The sequence below is a fragment of the Lineus longissimus genome, chromosome 8 (genome assembly GCF_910592395.1).
Source record: "Lineus longissimus chromosome 8, tnLinLong1.2, whole genome shotgun sequence".
In the NCBI taxonomy this organism is placed as follows: domain Eukaryota; kingdom Metazoa; phylum Nemertea; class Pilidiophora; order Heteronemertea; family Lineidae; genus Lineus; species Lineus longissimus.
Genome location: NC_088315.1, coordinates 3,461,516 through 3,480,447, shown reverse-complemented (window position 1 = coordinate 3,480,447; position 18,932 = coordinate 3,461,516). Strand labels below are relative to the sequence as shown.

General features: G+C 41.2%; 3 protein-coding genes across 3 annotated transcripts in view; 1 reads left to right on the top strand and 2 right to left on the bottom strand.

The window, feature by feature from the left end:
* LOC135492651 (uncharacterized) overlaps positions 1-15,900 on the top strand; it is a 38,595-nt gene extending 22,695 nt beyond the window's left edge. The window contains exons 2-9 of the mRNA XM_064779216.1: positions 9,172-9,316; positions 10,320-10,450; positions 13,146-13,263; positions 13,489-13,658; positions 13,893-14,040; positions 14,496-14,629; positions 14,890-15,055; positions 15,286-15,900. Coding sequence (XP_064635286.1) covers positions 9,172-9,316; positions 10,320-10,450; positions 13,146-13,263; positions 13,489-13,658; positions 13,893-14,040; positions 14,496-14,629; positions 14,890-15,055; positions 15,286-15,565 — 1,292 coding nt within the window. The 3' untranslated portion in view covers positions 15,566-15,900. The remainder of the gene's footprint in view (positions 1-9,171; positions 9,317-10,319; positions 10,451-13,145; positions 13,264-13,488; positions 13,659-13,892; positions 14,041-14,495; positions 14,630-14,889; positions 15,056-15,285) is intronic.
* LOC135492014 (uncharacterized) lies at positions 551-6,068 on the bottom strand. Its single transcript, XM_064778074.1, has 5 exons — positions 4,456-6,068; positions 2,708-2,824; positions 2,502-2,588; positions 2,281-2,358; positions 551-2,067 (listed from the first exon to the last, which is right to left on the bottom strand). Exons 2-5 carry the CDS (start codon positions 2,814-2,816, stop codon positions 551-553), a joined length of 1,791 nt encoding a protein of 596 aa, XP_064634144.1. The 5' UTR covers positions 2,817-2,824; positions 4,456-6,068.
* Positions 15,901-16,960: 1,060 nt separating the features above from the next.
* Positions 16,961-18,928, bottom strand: LOC135492031 (large ribosomal subunit protein uL11-like). Its single transcript, XM_064778113.1, has 5 exons — positions 18,772-18,928; positions 18,152-18,406; positions 17,712-17,819; positions 17,316-17,407; positions 16,961-17,050 (listed from the first exon to the last, which is right to left on the bottom strand). The coding sequence occupies exons 1-5, from the start codon at positions 18,806-18,808 to the stop codon at positions 17,045-17,047; spliced, it is 498 nt and encodes a 165-aa protein (XP_064634183.1). The 5' UTR covers positions 18,809-18,928; the 3' UTR covers positions 16,961-17,044.
* Positions 18,929-18,932: the final 4 nt, after the last annotated feature.

Sequence of the window (18,932 nt, the reverse complement as noted above, 5' to 3'; positions counted from 1 at the left end):
CCGCCAATGGGAAGAGGGGCGTGTATGAAATTGACGAAAAACTCGCCCTCGAAAAGCCATGAGTCATTTGATTGAGTAACTCTCTCGATTTCACTCATGATCTTTTCGACTGTGAGTTGATCTGGTGAAATGAATGGAATACTGATATGTCTAAGTCCTTGACCAGATATGACAAGTCGGACTCTGTCTTGGGGCTGCACATCCTGAAGGAGACGATTTAAAAGTTCTCCGAAAACATTTGATATGTGAAATAAGATATCATTGAAAGAGGTACCTCGCTCCATTCCAGTTACTTTGATTTTCAAATCTTGACCCATCGTGCCATATTTTCTTATTTTAATGTCCTTGAGCGAGATAATTTGAAAAACAGGCTGTGCATGAGGATGGTTATGTGCTTGCCCATGTATCTCATTGTCCGACTCGTCAACATTTTCATCATCATCATCATCATCATCATCATCATCATCATCATCATCGGAAGGAGAAGAAGAAGAAAAAGAAGAAGGGCCATTTTGGTTGATGACCTGGTGACCACCAATCTGAGTATTGGCTACGTTTTTTTTGTCGTCTTTTGACGAAGCCCTAAAAAAGACGTCGCCATCTTGGTATCATGGAAAGGGTGTACCACAGAATGTGTGCCACTTAAAATTGCCCGGATGTTGGGATTGTCTTTCTGGGGTACAACATTTCCAACATTACCACCCGGTAGAACACCAATTGCATGAGGAGGTCTCCTTTCATTGGGACTTTTCAAAAGTGATCTCAAGACAGAGTCCCTGTCCTGCCTCCTCTGTCGCTTCTTTGAATTCCCCCCATCGAGGTCAAGCTTCCGCTTAGTAGGATCAGACCTGATATAAGCGGAGGATGTCGATGCAACTTGAGAGGTATGAGGTTCGTTCACCTCTTGCAACTTGTTAGTTGTAAGTGATGAACGCTCCTCAGCCTTGGTGAGGATGTTCGACTCCAGAAACTGCTGGAGTTGGACATCCTGCCCAAGTTGTGATGATTGCAACCCCTCAAGTTGCACTTTCCCATTCGTAATCTCATCAAAGAGATTATGAACTATTTGACCTCGAAGAGGAGAATCAGAATCCACGTTTACAATTGGTGTACAGAGTGGTGATTCTGATTGGTTGCCTGTTACATTTGATTCATTATCTGGAAACGATCCTGAAAGATATTTCAGGACGTCCCCATCTGACGAATTTTCTGTCATAGGCAATCCGTTTGGTAATTTGTCTCTTTTTGAATGGCACTTCCTATTTTCTTCATAATATAGCAAGTCCGAGAAGTCTAGCAAAGCAAGATCCTCTGGTGTGCATGGCACCCCCTCCAATTCTCTGTTTAGGGGAGGTATTTTTTCTTTGCTATCTTCCCGGACAGGCATCTGTTTCACTAGATCAGGAGAGTCTGGAACAAGAACAACATCCTCATCAGATGGTTGAGGCATTTCAGTTGTCAGATGTTCTTGTTCCAACGCCTCCTGATCTCCAGCAACACACTGATGAAATTCAGGAACAAAAAACACCTCATTCAGGTCTTTACCATCGGGACGATAAATTTGCGAAGGAGGTATTTTTTCTTCCTCATGATCCAAATCAATATTGCTGGATCGTTGCAGCAGATCCCTTAAATGTGGACTATCCCGTACCGTATGCGGCTGATCAGTCACCATAATGACAGATTGATGAGGTGGTGAAGGAGGCGTTTCAGGCACAGCATTTTCCTGACAACCAGCATCAGATGACGATGGTAAAAAAAAGAGTGTAGGATTTAAATACGGCATCATTACCTCAAGAAATTCCTTACGTTCCTTCCCTTCATAATATTTTGGGAGGTACATCTTCCCAACACCTGCTCTCTTCAAAACCCAATCGTTTAAAATGTCTATAAAATCACTGTACGTTCTTTCGCCCATTGTTGTTGTTGTTGACTGCGTTACAGGTGGTGGGAGTGGCGGGGATATTCTTCCAACTTTTCTTTCTTCATCATTTCCAGGGGTTGTTGTTGTTCTTGATGGTGATGGTGGTGAGGGTGTTGGTTCTTCTGGTGGCGTTTTTGTAACTTCTAAATAAAAAAAGTTTTGTTTCAATTCAGGACAATGTAAAAAAAGTTTATATCAAACATCCTTCTCAGTTGTTGTTGTTGCTATTATCAATAGTGTAGATCATGTTATTGCTGTGATTTAGATAACAAGAGATTTTTTTTTCATTTTAAGACTATGTAAAATTAGAAAAAAAATTACAAATCAGGATCTCGAACAGTTATGAACACACTTACTCGTTTTTTTTGTTGTCATTCTTGGAGTTGACAGTTGAGTTTTAAATGACCTCTTTTTTAGATAGAGCTTCAAATGGCCTGTGAAGAAAAAAAAAGGTGTAATCATTAGATCATACACATTCAATAAATTAAGCATAAATATATATATATATATATGTATATATATGGGTTTTTTTTGGCATATATCAAGACATTTACAAATTTATTTATTTACTACACACCTTTCTTTGCCTCTTTAGGCCTCTTCCTTTCCACTTTTACCCATTCATGTGGTTTAGAAGTGAACTCCTCCTCGGAATCAGGTCCGTCTGAAAAGAAAAAAGACAGTACTCTATTATGAAATTACATTAACTTCGTAAAGTTGGGTTCTTTTTTGTTATAGCATTAAAAAATAAAGCATGAAGAAGAATAAGAAAGAAAAACTTACCAAGAATAGGAAGAGGCTTTTTTCCAGCAACCACATTGGCATATGTCAATTTTTTATTACTAACAGCAGCTGCTGCTGCACATGACCGTTCCATTGTCTTCTTTTCCATTATTATAACTGAAAATAAGTAATATACAGGAATAGAGAAGTGTTTGTTGCGAAGTTTTGTGTTTGACGAGTTCATGTCATAGAAAGAGTTGCTAAATGAATGCATGTCATTGCTGCATACAGGTAATGATTCTGACTCATTGTATAGCAAATAGAAATACGACTCCATTTCAATGACAGGAGCCAAAAGAGTTGTGACTTTGGCAAGTTTGGCGAAAAATTATCAGATTGCGCACAACCAAAACACAAACCTTTTCATATGTGTTGAGAGCAAATGCAATGCCTATCGTGGTATCAGTAGATTGAGTCATTAAATGCTAAATAAAAACAGGGGTCATTTTCATAATAAGCTGTTCGGCAGCTTTGCAAAATGAACCATTTTCCAGGAGCAGTTTCTACTTTTGTTATGTGAAATGTGTCCCTTTTTATCACTGTGATTCTCGGATCCTGTACTTGCTCTCGTGAAATTGTACTTGGAACAATTATAACACCTTCACAGTTCTTTAATTCTGGGATGTATGTTGAAAAAGTGAACTGAAATGATCTTCTCACATATTCAGGAGGATGCATGTTTGATACAATCTCGCCATTTGGACACAACTTCCAGCCATTGCTGTTTGATAACACATGAATTGATTTGTATTTAGCAAGTATCTCTAAACATTCTGGAGCAGTGAACACATTAGTTCTCTCCATCTTGAATATTTCATCCATGGTAAAAGGGCCATATTTTTGCCTCGCTGGAATAGTACGATTAAGTACATAGAGATTATCATTTATCATGACATTTCCATGAGAAATTATTTTTCTTTCTTCATTTCCCTCAAGCAGCTCATCAAAGAGCTTCTCCCCAACTACAAAAACTCCATGAACAGGATCCTTTCCTTCAGGATAGAATGCCTGATGCAGACAGAAATTCAGAGTGGCAAGCACAGTTTTGGGGAGCGGTCCTTCCATGTTGACGATCTCGGTCCAAATGGATAACCAAAATGTGTTTGGTGTGTTTTGAGGATAAATTCAAATGAAGTTTGCTCAAGGTCAAGTTTGTCATTGTTCTTTAGCATGTGACCTCTCATAATCACACACTCATATCCAATGAGATTCACTCACAAATATCACATAGTAGATAAAGAATGGACAGCATCTATCAGAGTTCATTTGAGATTAGTGCACCACAATGTCTACATATGAACAACTGCAAGCAAGTGTGCGGAAAGCACTACAACTACCAAACGTAGTTATATTTGGCACAAGATTGGAAATTATGCACGGCAGTGTGTGTGATGACTGTATGCTGGGAGATCACCATTTCCAAAACTACCACATCAAGTGTACAAACTGTGAAGCAAAGAGATGTACACACTGCTTCATGAAAAATGTTCAAAAGGACCTAATTTTGAATAACCATATGTGTGCACATTCATGTCCATGTTTATGTACATGTGGAACAATTGATGAAGAGAGGGAATTCCTAGACTTGGAGGAAGCTTCAATCATATACCATAGAAGTTTGACACCATCATCATAAACTTTTCACCCAGGGGCATCAGGAAAAACGGTCCTTTCAGGGCCAAATATACCTCCAAAAATAAATCTCATTGTAGGCCTACAATAAGGAATAATAGATCAAAAATTCTTACCTTAGTTTAATATCCGTGAAGTTTCTGGGTATGAGATTCTCCTGATATCACCAAAGCCACAACACAATAGACATCCGTCTCAAAAGACTATGAGTAACAGAATGATTAAACAATAATATAATCCTGATCTTAAACAAGAATCACACAAGTTGTTGAAAAATATCTGTATGTAACAAAGGGAAAAAAATAATTACCAGTACTTATGGTCAAATTAGGGTCATTAAATAAAACGGTAGCAGCATTTAGGTCGATCATCACAATTATGTTGTTCCATCGTTTATGACCTGATTAGGACAAAAATTACAAAAAATTATACATAATACCCAAACTACCATTTGGTGAATTGCACCAATCATCATTTGCATAATGTCATACATGCATTTTAGTAGAGTGCTTTGTGAAAAGTTCTAGGCAGTTGACTTTAGTCTGTACAGAGTTGGTGAAACTTTGAATGTGATATTTTTCTGAATATTGTTTTAGCAGACTCTGTTGCATGAAATAGAAAAATATTGAATGGCATACCATGTACTAACGCTTTTTGGTCCAAAGGGAAAAAGAGTGGCCAATTGTAATATGAAGTCTTCCTCCTTGAGGTTGATGTAATATATAAATAGTTCATCTATGTCTGTCATACTGTAGTTGTTCCTTATCAAAGCTGTTGCTTGGGGTACCTTATGATAACGCTTCATGTTTCAAAGAGAACAGATTGGTCAATTGCAGTATGAAGTCTGCCCTCTTGTGGTTGGTGTAATATGTAAATACTTCATCTATGCATGTCATGCTACAGTTGTTCCTTATGAATGGTGATAGGTGTACCATGTAATAACGCTTTTTGTTCCAAAGAGAACAGAGTGGCCAATTGCCATATGAAGTCTTCCTCCTTGTGGTTAGCATAATATATAAATACTTCATCTATGTTTGTAATGCTATAGTTGTTCCTTATCAAAGCTGCTTTTGAATGCTGTACATGAACTTGACGTGGTATTCTTAGATATTTTACAACACCCTTAGTATTATATGTGCTGACTCACTCTTATTCTTTTCAGTATCTTCAAGTTAGGTCTACTATGTCACCATGTCACTAGGCTATAACCCAAATTGGTTATTTTTCACAATATCCACAAACTGGTTTACCAAGTCAAGGTCGTCTAAACTTCGGATATCTCAAGTATGTCAGTAGGTCAGTGGGCCATGACCCACTCTGGAGATTTTACACCATATCAAAACTAGGTCACTAGGTCACTAGGTCAGGTCAACTTTGAAAACTTCTCACACAGAAAGTAGGTCAACAGGTCAACAGGTCACTAGGTCAAAAGTTCATAACTTTCCCACTCTGGAGATTTTACACCATATCCAAACTAGGTCACTAGGTCAGGTCCAAAGTAGGTTACTAGGCCATGACCCACTCTGGAGATTTTACACCATATCCAAACTAGGTCACTAGGTCAGGTCAACTTTCAAACTTCTCATACACAAAGTAGGTCAGTAGGTCAGTAGGTCACTAGGTCATCCAAACTAGGTCACTAGGTCAGGTCAACTTTCAAACTTCTCATACACAAAGTAGGTCAGTAGGTCAGTAGGTCACTAGGTCAAAAGTTCATAATTTTCCCCAAGTAGCCCATATACTACTGTTATTGGCTTGATTTGCAAGCGTTGAATGATCGACTAGTGACATTGTTCGATACACAGCTGCATCCTACACGTTCATGTACATTTTCATATACATGTACAACATGTACTGATGGTTTTGAATCAAAAATTCTCGGAGCATTGATTTCCAATAAAAGTGAGCTGTTCAAAAAGTCGTGAAGGCTATTTCCTTCTTAGTATAAAGATGAAAGGTCATTGAATTTGGCATTATGTTCTAGCATTATTTTTTATTGATTCACCATGGATCTGTGTACTTACGACCGCACACAAAATAGCAGCTCTTACATCTCTGAGCTCTAAAAAGACAGAAGGTATATACAATGCAGTTTCCCTAATGAATTTTGATGACATCAATCTCTATCAAAGAACATTTGTAATTGCGGCCAATAAAGATTATCATGCCACAAAGAAGAACATTTGAAAACATCCTCAATCTCATATCACTGTACGACACTGAGGTAATTGGCTCAATACCTCTTCGTGTCCCCAGTACCATCACCGACATGAAACATCCCTTAATCTTCCAAGTGGAATAATGAAATCAGTGAGATTATTGGGGACAGACGCACTTAGGGATGATACAATTATGGTTGAGAGAACTTGGTTGTCAACATGCGCCGTACCTACAACTTCGACCGGGTTGTATTCAGACAAGCAGTGCTGTTTTTCTCATCGTGACGATCGCTGTTTCCTCCTACTTCGGAAGCATCGTCGAAGACACATGATTATTTCCACTTTTGTGCTACATGTAACTGGTAATGGAGACTCTGTGAGGTGACTGGGCAGCCGACAGCTAATGCCGCTATGTCGTGTGTTCTTAAGGACGTTTCGCCGAGAAAAAACGGATCTAATAACACCATATGATTATCATAATTGCGTTTCCATTTAATTTTTACCAGACTTTTAAACCCACTGGACCGGCTCAAACGATCGACAAGAATGCTGAATGTCTCGTTTTATTGTAAGAGTCGTGATTTCTGTCGTCGTGCCTGCCGGTAAAGGCTAACGTATTCGATAAGGAAATCAAGACTCCACAATCTGAATAATGACATCACTGTTCTATCTCAAATCATTACATTTTCAGCAAGTGGAGCTGGACAGGGCTGCAAACTAAACGAATTTCACACAAAATTAGCTTTATTCTCCAACCCAGACAAAGTGGCTGGGTTTATTGGCTTGGGCCAACGAAGTGATTATACTGGGATAAACAGATTGGCTCATGTGGTTTTCGAGAACTAGCCAGGCCGGGTAGCCAGGTTGTGTGACAAGATCCGGCGTCGTACTTAACAGTTCCTAGTCATAGATTTCTTCCTGGAGAACGCTGTACTTTTAAAGTTTGAGATTCTAAAAGCACCGTTACAATGTTAAATTTAGAGTGCTTTGGCCTCTTTTCGTTCAAAGTTGTTTTGGAATCGGGACTCAAAGTAAAATGCCGCAAAGACATTGTATAATTTCTTTTCGAAAACACTAAAATCCACAACATAATAGTCTCCTCAACTGGAAAAGCAAATATAAATCATTTCTTATTTACAGATTTAGCCCTCAGTACCCAATTTTTAAAACTTAAAATTCCAGAGTCCATAATGTGCTAAGAGCAATAAAGTAACATTGTTTAAAACTTATAAAAACAAACATTTGCCGAATCAAGTGGTCATAATGCCCCCAATAAATTGGTTATCATCGCCAATTCTATAAAATAATTCCGTATCAATAAAACCAATCTAATATATTACGCCTACAGTGGCAGAGATATGACAAATGTGATATCGATAATTTTTCATTATTTCAAATCAGGTCGGGGCAATCTTAGACACATAATTTCTTTATTGAGATCTATATCATAATACTATAAGGCGGCTCGCTAAAGTGCCATTTGGGGGTCGTGTTTCGTCTCGAAATTTTGCACGTTTGCAGGTGATATGTTATCCTGATGCAACGTCATGTTTATTTTCGGAAATTTACTTCAGCGGAGCAGTAATGAGGGATTTTTAATCGGACACGGTCAATTCTCCTTACCACTCACGGAAGCCAAGTCATTGCTGTTTAGTTATGCAGGGGATTAATGAATCACCTGCACTCCCTGTGGGGTGACTAACACTACCGGCCTGTTGAACGGCTGGCTGTGGGGGGGGGGTGATTGGAACAGCCTTTACACGTGTTGACCTGCTGCACCAAGGTTAATGTTATTTTCAATCCACGATTGTAGGTCACCTGATCTTCGAGATTTCGCGGGGAAAGAAATTGTAAACAAACGTATGTGTGCAGTTCAAATGTAAACAAAAATGTATTTTTGGTACTTTCGGTCGCTGGACTTGGGTTTTCCCGCAGTAAGGAGCTGGGGTCAAATTGGTGGTCTATTGTTTATGGGTGCTGTGTTAGCCAGAGCTAACCCGTGATAATAAAGGTTACCATGGTATGTTTATGTGCTCACCACAGCTCTCAATACTTGATCTGAAGAGGAGCGCTGAACCTGAAATGGCCTTATCAAGGAGCTGCTCACGGTGCTGAACTTCTAGCTTGCCTGTCGAGTAAGTGCCTTGCCCGAGACTTGGCTACATGTAGGAGGATCACACATTTTAAAGTTATAGTAGTGATAGTGCAATTGGTTCGAGCCATTTGGAGGCCGACATGTGAAGGCCTATCTGGGTACTCCCTCTTCTCCGTATAAAAAGGCGCATATTGCTGACGAAGGAACGAGGCATTGTCTCATCATCTCTATCGGACTAATTGATATACTTTTATACGCATACAGCACGCCACAGCTAGGTCCGAGTCTGTGGACAAATGGTTGGTTTAATTTGTCTCTTCGATATGGCTCCTTTGATATTGCATTAGATGTTTATTGCAATTCAATCTAATCAAGGTATAGCCCATTTGAACCTGCCTGCGCCACGGGTACAATGCTAGTAAATCATATTTTCCTAGCAAAGACTATCAGAAAGTGTTGATTTGATTTCAATGCGAACGAATTGTGCTTCAGTTCTTTCGAGTGACTTAGTGATATTTCCGGGATGATCCGATATCGAGAACTTGATATTGATGATATTCCACCGTTGATTCTTGCAGGCGTGTTCACCCTCGGCTGCCCTCCGATGTTTGGCGATGAATATGGCCGGTGCCTTCAGGACATCCCGTTTGGCCACGACCTTGCCAGATTCCTTGATGCAGTTCTCACAGAGATGAAGAAGAAGAAGTTTGAGAGATATTGCACGTAAGAAAATAGGGAGGTTTCGCAAGCCATCATCGATTTCATCAGGATTTGATTGTATAGTTGGTGGAATTTTACTTCTGCCCAGCTGTGATTTATTGGGAGCTTCTGAACGAACGAACGAACCTGACTTTAATGTCGCATGGGCTAACCACTTAACTTAAAATGACGCCATCCAGCGAAAAACCGTTTGTACAGGGGATACGTTTTTTTTTCTTCCATGAATGGCATATTCAACATGATTTACCCTATTTGCTCTAACTATACTTCATCATGGAGGTATTTTCAGCCCGGATTCCCTCCCGACAGATTGGTCCTAACGGGATCCCTTATATAAGCGGCCCAGGGGATAGACTTGCTTATTTTTGTTCCTCCTGTATATCCAATTCCAAGATACATCCATCATGCCCCTCGATTAATCATATTTTGCCAAAAGTTTCTTTCGCTAAATTCCCTAAAGCCAAATAAATAACACTAAGGTCATAACTTACGAAGACAGCACAGCAATTTGTAGTCGAGTATTTCGATGTTTTATGAATTTTCATTGTGTATTTGCCGCCTCCTGATATCATCCAAGACGGGGTTTAATATTTGCCCGTTTTGTATATCAACCAATAAGAAACATCCATTTGTCACCAAGTCATAGTTGTAGTGTCATTGCCGCTGTTAACTGCGCGGTATTGCTCGCTTTCTCGTATGCACCACGGGTCCCAGACGAGAAAAACCGGCAATACCAAGTTTAAGAATTCAAATGACTTTTTACGTGAAACATTCCTATCCATGGAAACAAAATTTAACATGATTTTATTTGCTTTTTCACAACAACGTAGCCTATGTTGTCCCATGGACGCAGCCACTTTGGAATATGTTGTTTTGATTTCCATTCATTATGATAATATGTTCCCCTGCTAACGGTTAAGATTCCGTACAGCGTTATCTCTTTAAGTTCCATTAAAATCTGGGTTACTTTTAGAAAGATTCATGCAGGGAAATTCATATTTTCCAGAAACTACACCCGAGTCGTCCACTGCACGAAGAGTGTGCTACAGATGTGTCCAGAAAAGATATCTCATCACGAGCAATACTTCCATGTTGCTGACAGAGTCATGGACTTGATCTGCCCAGGGCCCAGAAGTGGTAAGTTCTCAAATGCAGGGGAAATTAAATAAGTCAGGACAAGTGGCACATTGGTATTTTTCGACGGATATCCGTACGGATGAAGGGCCGTAGGTGGTGAGAAAGCACACATTATGGAAAACGCCTGAACATGCGATCGGGAGTTGAAGCTTGTGCGATCGGGAGTTGGAATCGATCGGGAGTTGAAGCTTGTGCGAAATAAAAATGTCGCTCTATTTCACACAATGTTCATATCGCCATAGACCTTTTCCAGATACCAAACACCGGGTGGAGAGCAATTTACCTATGGCCTGCCCACATTTGCGAGATGCAGGCTGCCTGAGCTCTGGCCCCATGCTGGCAAGATAAGGCTAATGTGGCTTGACAACTGAAGTGTGATGAGTGTAAACAATCTCAAATGGTTGCTTCAGTTCCATATCTTGGTGCTTTACCAAAATTAGATTTCGGGTTTATGTACTCCAATTTGGGATGTTTGAGAAAAAAGAATTAAAAGAGACATTTTTTGAAATCATTTCAAGTTTTCTTTTGCCACCTAATATTCAAAGTGATCATGCAGGTACTCATTAGCAAACAAAGAAATATTTATGAAATGAAAAGCTAAGAACATGTGAGCAAACCTAAATTTCTGCATGACTCACAATCCAAATTAGTCAATGAAGGCCTATAGACCTGCCGGATTTTAGGAATACAGTGGAACCCCGGTTGGCGACCACCTCAGTAACGCGACCACCCCGCCAACGCGACCACGATTGTCCGGTCCCGAATGGTTTCCTCTCTAATTACCATTAAGAGACCCCCGCTAAGACGACCACACCGGTACCCCGACCGCGACCACTGGCTTGGCCGGTCCCAAACTGAAAATCAACCCCGCTAACCCGACCACCAGGCCTAATTGCCGTAATCGGTCGCGACCGCGGCATAGTAATTAGCACCTCGCTGCCAAGCTTTGTTGAGACGGGGACAATGGCCATGGGAATACATATGAAAACAAAAAATACAATGTGATTTTGCAGGTATGATCAATTGTATAAGTGTAAATGAATAAATAAACTTTCCTTTTCTAACGTTTTCATGGTTTATTTTCATTACTGAGCCAGTTCAGTACCAGACAAGCGCACTCAGCAGCAGCGAAATCATGTGATTTGCGTGATTTGCATATGAACTTATAATAAACGGCGGGTAGTTTGAAGACCACACTTATGACAATAACAAGCTTGCGAGACGTTTGAATGTTTTATGATATGGAGAACTTGGTTGATTTACTACAGTATCATTTTATATTTCTTTAAATATTTTGACTGAAAATAGACTTGATTAAAACTGTAGCATTACTCAACTCATCTTCTCAGGTGTGAATTGCTGATGAATCTTGGAACTCGCCGCTAATTTATTTTCGCATATTTTCGGAATCATACGACAAGTTTACTTCAATCGTCACAAACAGTCGGGTACATGGAGGATGATTCACCAAATTGCCCGCAAATGCGTCACGTCGGGCAGATAATGAAACTTTGTGGATAAAATGAGTTACAAAATTACCTTTTCTAACTCATTCTGAGAATGTAACATGTAATTTTATCGACGAACTGTTCTTGCGAGGCATGATAACAAAACTTTGGAGCGTGCATTATCTCAATCAGGCAGCGTTGCTATGGTAGTACAGCGTACACACGCCATGCAGTCGGCAATTTTGGCGGGAAAAATAATCATGTATTTCGTCTGGGGATTCCCAACTTCCCTAACACGACCACCCCGGTAACACGACCACTCCGACCACGGCCCCATGAGTGGTCGTGTTACCGGGGTTCCACTGTACTAGTATAAATCAATGTGTTATTTTACTTTGTGGATTAACCTTGTCTAGAAGAAACCAAGGGAAACTATAAATTGTGCTTTGATTGATAAAGTCGAATGAAACACAACAAACAATTCAATGTCTGAGGTATCCTTCATTTTCTGATATTTAGAAAATGCTTTTTCTCCTGCATTGTTGAAATAAAATGTACGATATACTATTTTGGTGTGCAGTAATATTTGAAAATAAATCTACATGTAAACCTAATCCTGCAATATTTCAATATTTTATTCAGAGAATTCTAATTCTACCAGACTACAATACCCGGCCAAACCTATGCTTCAATAAACTAATTGCACTTGACATATGCAGTGATAAACTTGAGTGCTCACAGCATGTGGCCTATATAGCTTTCCCTCTGATGTTACCTAGCCAGGCTGCATCATACTGACATTGCCCCTGATTCGTTCTGGCCATCTACTTGCCCCGCCTCCATAGTGCCAATCATATTCAAAAAATAGAGGGGCAGGCCCTGAAATCTTCTAATTTCTCTTTATTGGCTGGGAGATAGGACTTGAACTTTAAGAATGTTGTTGCTGAGGCATTCATAGATTTGACTGACAGTTTCCAGGAAATTCTGAGGCCTGATAACAAAGTTATGTGGGATATTTTAATCTTGACCGTTGGAGGTCCTGGGAGCAATGATATCAGTTGAGCACTGGATCAGTGACAGGTGAAGAGCCTTTTATACCCGGGGTCGGTCTTTAATCCGAAGAAAAACTCCACCCAAACATGAACAACCTCTGTGGTTGAACGGTTAGAATGCTGGACTTTCGACCTGGTGGTCACGGTTTCGACTCCCCGTGTAGCCTCAATATTTTTTTTCAATCCTCATTTCAGCGCGATACACCGACAACCTCATGTGCATTGTCACCCAAAGATACGGACTTCTTTCTCAGCGATGTGATCGGTTGTTCAACCTGGCAAAGTTAGGGAGAGCGCACACAGATCCTTGCACGTATGTACATGTATGCCGGTCATGCCGGTGTAACTTATAGTTGGAAGATGGTCCTCCCATTGCGTGGTGACGGATTAACGGGAAATTATATATCGTTCTTGAGAGGTCCATGACCTTCAATACCTGGACCTTAAGACCCAGCATTCGACATCACGTGTTGGAAAGTTTCATAAGCCTCGGCATTTTTTTCTCCTTTTTGTCATCAGATTCCTTTTTTTCTTTCAGGCTAAATGAAGACCTGCTGCTGTGCAAACACCGGCTGATACGATCAGGATGCAATACAAGAGCAGCTGAAGTCGCCTTTGAGATCAACAAGATCGTTTATGAGAAATCTCTCCTACCAGTTCCTGCCAAGTGTAACATCACTCTTAAAACTATGGCTAAATCTTCCAATGGTAATGGGACAGAGTGCACATTCCCTTCAAGAGATAAAGATCGAATAAACTAATCTATTGAATTATATTTGGGAGTTTCACGTGAGGATGCCTTTCGTCTTTCCAGGTGTCTTCCTTAGCCTGTGTACCCGACTTTTGGTGATACTTTCACTTTTCACTATGACGCTGCATGATTATATGACGAACTTTGATGACGTTAGATAAATTTTGCAAAGATTTCCTTTTCTTTTCCAGCATTTTCCTACTCACCCAGGTGCATGCCCACCTTCCCCAACCGCCTGGCCTATTGCTCGGAATTGTTTCTGCAACAGACCCCCAGGGTATATAAGTTGGTCCCCGTCATTGTGAGAGGAGACCTCCTCAAAGTGGACAAGATGTGCAGGTAGGCCCACCCACGTTGTCTTGTAGAAGGCAGGTGAGAAATGTCAAGGAGACATTCAAGTGGAGACGACATAATGCTCATGAGATAGCCCAGACCGTCTGCAGTGTCGTCGATCGTCAGCGGGGTATGCGGTGCCAAGAGATCTTCCAGTGAAGGCGACCTCGTCAGATGTCCCAGGTGCACCGCCTGTTGTCTTTCCTTGAGCTAAAATCACAGTCACCTAAAACTTCAAACGCCAGCTCGCGTGGGGCTTGAAATCGCATGAATATCACAACGCATGCGAGTGCGATTTTTGCATTGTTTAAGAGCAGCGCAGTGCGGCGAAGCGAGTAATAACAAGGAACTCGCACTCAGTTGGAAACGATCTTCACAAACTAGAACTGCTTTCGCATCGCCGCGATTTTTCTTTTGTTCGCGATTACCTTTCACAGCTTATAATTTATCTCTGTTTCCAGAGCTGAGAGGGAGTACAGAGCGTGCGTCGCCTCCGTTGTTGGTAACTGTCCGAAGATGGTACAATATGTGGAGGAGACGTTCCAGTGGAGACTACCTCATGAGATGGCGCAGTATGCTTGCAGTGTCGTCTATGGTAAGTGCAAAAATGTGAAGACCTTCCAGTGTAGACTACCTCGTGCTATGCATGATGCACTATGTCTGCGGTGTCGTCTGTCGTAAATGGGATATGCGGTGGAGACCTTCCACTGAGGACTACCTCATGAGATGGTTCAGTTTGTCAGTGTTGTCTCTGAAGTGGGATGTGTAGAGACCCATTCAAGTGTGAAAACTGGTCTATAGCCCATTTCCTTGAAGTTGGCGTATACGCTTACCTCCTTATCATTTGTCTTACAGAATATAAGCGCAACCTTCACTGTTACCAGAGGATGATCAGCTCTGCCTCGTATCCTCCAACTACCAAATGTGAAGTGAAAAGAAACGCCACCGTCCATTTACTCCAGAAATATTACTATTATAAATGCTCGTCAAAGTTAGGGCGGGAAATGGAGGAGTTGGAGAGGCAAGTACATGTATATGCAATTACGTCGTCGACAGCAACCATCTTGACTTCCTGAATGGCAGAACCTTTATGTAGTTCTATCGTTCACTACCACGGACTGCTCTGGTTGCCGCCGTGACGTTTCGGGATAATATCGCTTGACATTATATAAAGACAATGTCACAGCCACTATCTCCTCCTCGGACGAAACGCAGAGACATCAATTTTCTTTAATTTCTTTTCTGTTTCAGGCACAGTGACAGCCTCATCCAGTGTTTCTACGACCAGGCATACAGCGTGTGCAAGAGCAAACGGGCGGCGAACATTCTAAAGCCGCTTCTTCAAATCAAATATGGCACCCAACAATTTCGATTGAACTGTGACGGCTCGGTCGATCAGTCAAAATACTCGCGCGTTTGGTCTGCCGCGTCACCAACCACAAATCACATATCAAAAATCAAAGACAGTATATTCATTATAGTGATTTCTTTTCTTCCAACTTTGACTTGTTGTGTATTACGCATGTCATGATCACTATTGCTGACTACTTGTATTATCTCAGTCTCATGTACAGAACTACTTATCTATTGTAATGGTTTTCATTCTCATTTGAAAAAATATCGTAAATATATCAAATTATTTTATACAAAACACCACGCGTGTTATTTCTACAGTGTATTATTTGATCGTTTCTGAGTCATTTTGAGGGATGGGCTGGATGGTCGGTCAGGCACCGAACCCCTGTCGTCGGATGTGACTTCAGCCTTCCTGCAGACGCCGGATTCTCTCTCCGAGACGTACATGGCGCAAGGCTACGATTACAATTGTCAACCGTCCTCCAGATTTTCTTGATCTTCTCTCCGGAATGTGCCTTTATTGGTTTTTAAGATACACATCCCCCATGCACCTGGAGTACCTGTCACCAGGGTGTGACTTCAACCATCAAGCTTCCTCCAGACGTCCGATAATCTCTTAGTATTATGTTGCTTAAGTACATTTATCTGTCATAATACACGTTTCATGCAGTCTGAAGGTTCTGTCGTCAGGATGTGACTTCAACAGCAATCTTCCTCCAGACGCCCGAGCCACTCTCCAGGATGTTCCTCAAGCTGTCGCTTTTACCATCATCCTCCACACACAACTGGGGTGAGGACATGCACCATCGTCAAGCTTTTGGCTTACCAGTCCTCCAGACGTCTGTTGATACCGTCTGATCTGACCAGTATCTCACTTGAAGTGAAAGTCGAAAATGTCCCCCTGCAAAGTGTACAGCCCTGTTGTCTGGCAATAGCTTCGAGGTTAAAGCGCGCAATAGAATCCTTTGTTACCCGGACTTTCTATCCTCGGACGTATCACACTTCAACACCAGCAACTTACAGGCGAGAGGCGACACCTAACCGAGAATAGCAGAACTAAACGTCGAGGACATATTGGTCCTATGAGGACGAAGTCACCACCAGATGGCCAGGATGCAATGGGTGATATGAATAAAGACTAGCAAATGCTTTTACTTCAATTTTGTACAGAAAGGCCCAGTGTAAATGTACATGGAGATTTAGATAAAAGCATTTGCTAGTCTTTATTCATATCACCCAATGAGACATTTGAGATGTGTTGTGATTGATGTACGATTTTCATTCATCCCAAATTGGTCTTTATAGGACAAAGTTTATATTGTTATCACTTGATGCACCCATGACAGAGAAACATGATGTGGTTGGTGATGGAGAAGGAGCATTGGAGGAGACACACCACCCAGATTAGATTCTAGGGGCCTGGAGACAACAATTCTAAGAGACAACAGAGGTTCAGTGGTACAATCTAGTTCACTGATATCAGCTAGACTGCACAACTGTACATCGAAATATTTCGGTCTCACAGTCATTTAAAACTTGGCTGAGAGGAAAGAAAGAAAGCATCCACAAGTTCAGTTTCATTATTTCTTTTTTTTTAAAGATTTACATATTATTTTGAAATCTTCCTTTTTCTTGTTCCAGTGCGCTTTACTTCTTATTCCTGAAACAAGAACCAAGAGGAGAATCAGACCAAGCAGCACACAAGACAATCTTTATCTTACCACAACAATGGAACCTCTAAATCAAGGACACCTTTGGGATTGACATATGTTGTCCTTAAATGAGAGGTGTCATTATTGGATAGGACACACTGAATGACCAGTCACAAGGCAGATCCCCTCAGTCCTCCAACCCGGGATATTATGACAAGAGTAAGATGCACATGATGACAATGCACTTGATAACTAAATAATGCCACAACAAACCTCAGGCACTTCGTATTCGCCACTGTCGATCTTCTCAATGACATCATGGGGGTGGAGGCCATCAACGGTGCAGCCAACAGAGTGAGCAGTACCTGAAGAAGAAGTGTTCGACATTTACAAAATTGTTAACAAATATCTATCCTATAGTGCATGCGACAGAGCAAGACGTCCATCCTGAAGTTGACCTCTTGGTCTATAGAAGACAATGCATTGACTGTAGACTAGACAGACTCTTCAAGTAGCCTTCAGTACGAGGCTGGATTCAGGAAGAGGTGGCCAACCCTGACTCATAGAGGTGAGTAACCTGTAGAGAAGTCATTGCCGATTTCTAAGGGTAAGCAATGAAGCGCACCTCTCACCAAGATACAAAATGGTTCAATGACTTGGGATTCTCACCTAGGATCTCTTTACAAGTTCCCGACAGCTTGATGGACATACTTCTCGACCTCATAATCTTGGCAATGCTGACAATCTCATCGAAGGTCATGTTTCCACTGTGCTTTACTGGAATGAAGATTAATTCATACATTTGTACAACCCGTTCTCACTTTTATTACCTACCTCGAATTTGGTCCGTCAGATCAAAGTAAGTTCAGAATAGAACATTATAATGTCCCTAATATAGACAGTAGTCCATGTAATATACCAGCATAACATCATTAACTAGGACTAGGAGCAGTCAAGCAGTGCATTGTGTTCAATAGCTGCATGGCATTTGATTTTAAGGTGACAATCAGTAAATTTCCATCTTTTGGCTTTCTCCGTCCCCCCTCTGTAGGAACCTTCATCTCCAATTTGATAGGCATGCCTTGAGGGGTTCTTGAGACAACACTCACCATGCTTAACTTTCTTCCTGTCCCTTGGCGGTTCCTTCAGAGCCTTGATGATCAAGGATGAAGCACTGGGGATGACAGATACAGTCGCCTGTCTGTTCTGGATGGTCAGCTTGACTGTGATCTTCAGGCCCTTCCAGTCCTGGGTTGCCTTGGCGATGTCATCACCGACCTTCTTGGGGGAGAGACCAAGTGGGCCAATTTTGGGAGCAAGGGTTGATGTTGCTCCAACCTCACCACCAACAGCCCTCAAGACCACTGAAAAAAGAGAATTTTCATTGTATATTACAGGCATCCTCAGCAGTTTCTGTGGACAGCGACTTTTCAGGAATTGAGTGTCAAGGCCAGGCCAGGGTCAGGATTTAATATGGGTGGGAGTGACCCAAGGCCAAGTCAAGTGGAGGGCACACGTCACAGACACAGAGAGGACATGCATATGTGCATGCAGCCAGAGGCATTCCTTCCAGGGGAGTGAGGTATTCTGCATGCAACCACGCATGGATTGCACACATTTGCATGTAGAAAATTTACCACACATACATTCAGCATGCATGATGCACACATGATTGAAACTTCACCATCAGACGAAATTTTGGCATTTCCCTTAAAAACTAGCCTCTTACCGATCTTGATCTCATTGGGATCCATTTTGGGCGGCATGATGATTTCGTTTTTAGTGTTTCTGGTGTTTAAAAGAGACGGATGGTGTTGGATGAGTCTTGTTTTGACACGACCAAAAAGTTGCACCGATCCGAAGACGATTGAAAAATTGAAAAGGAAGTTG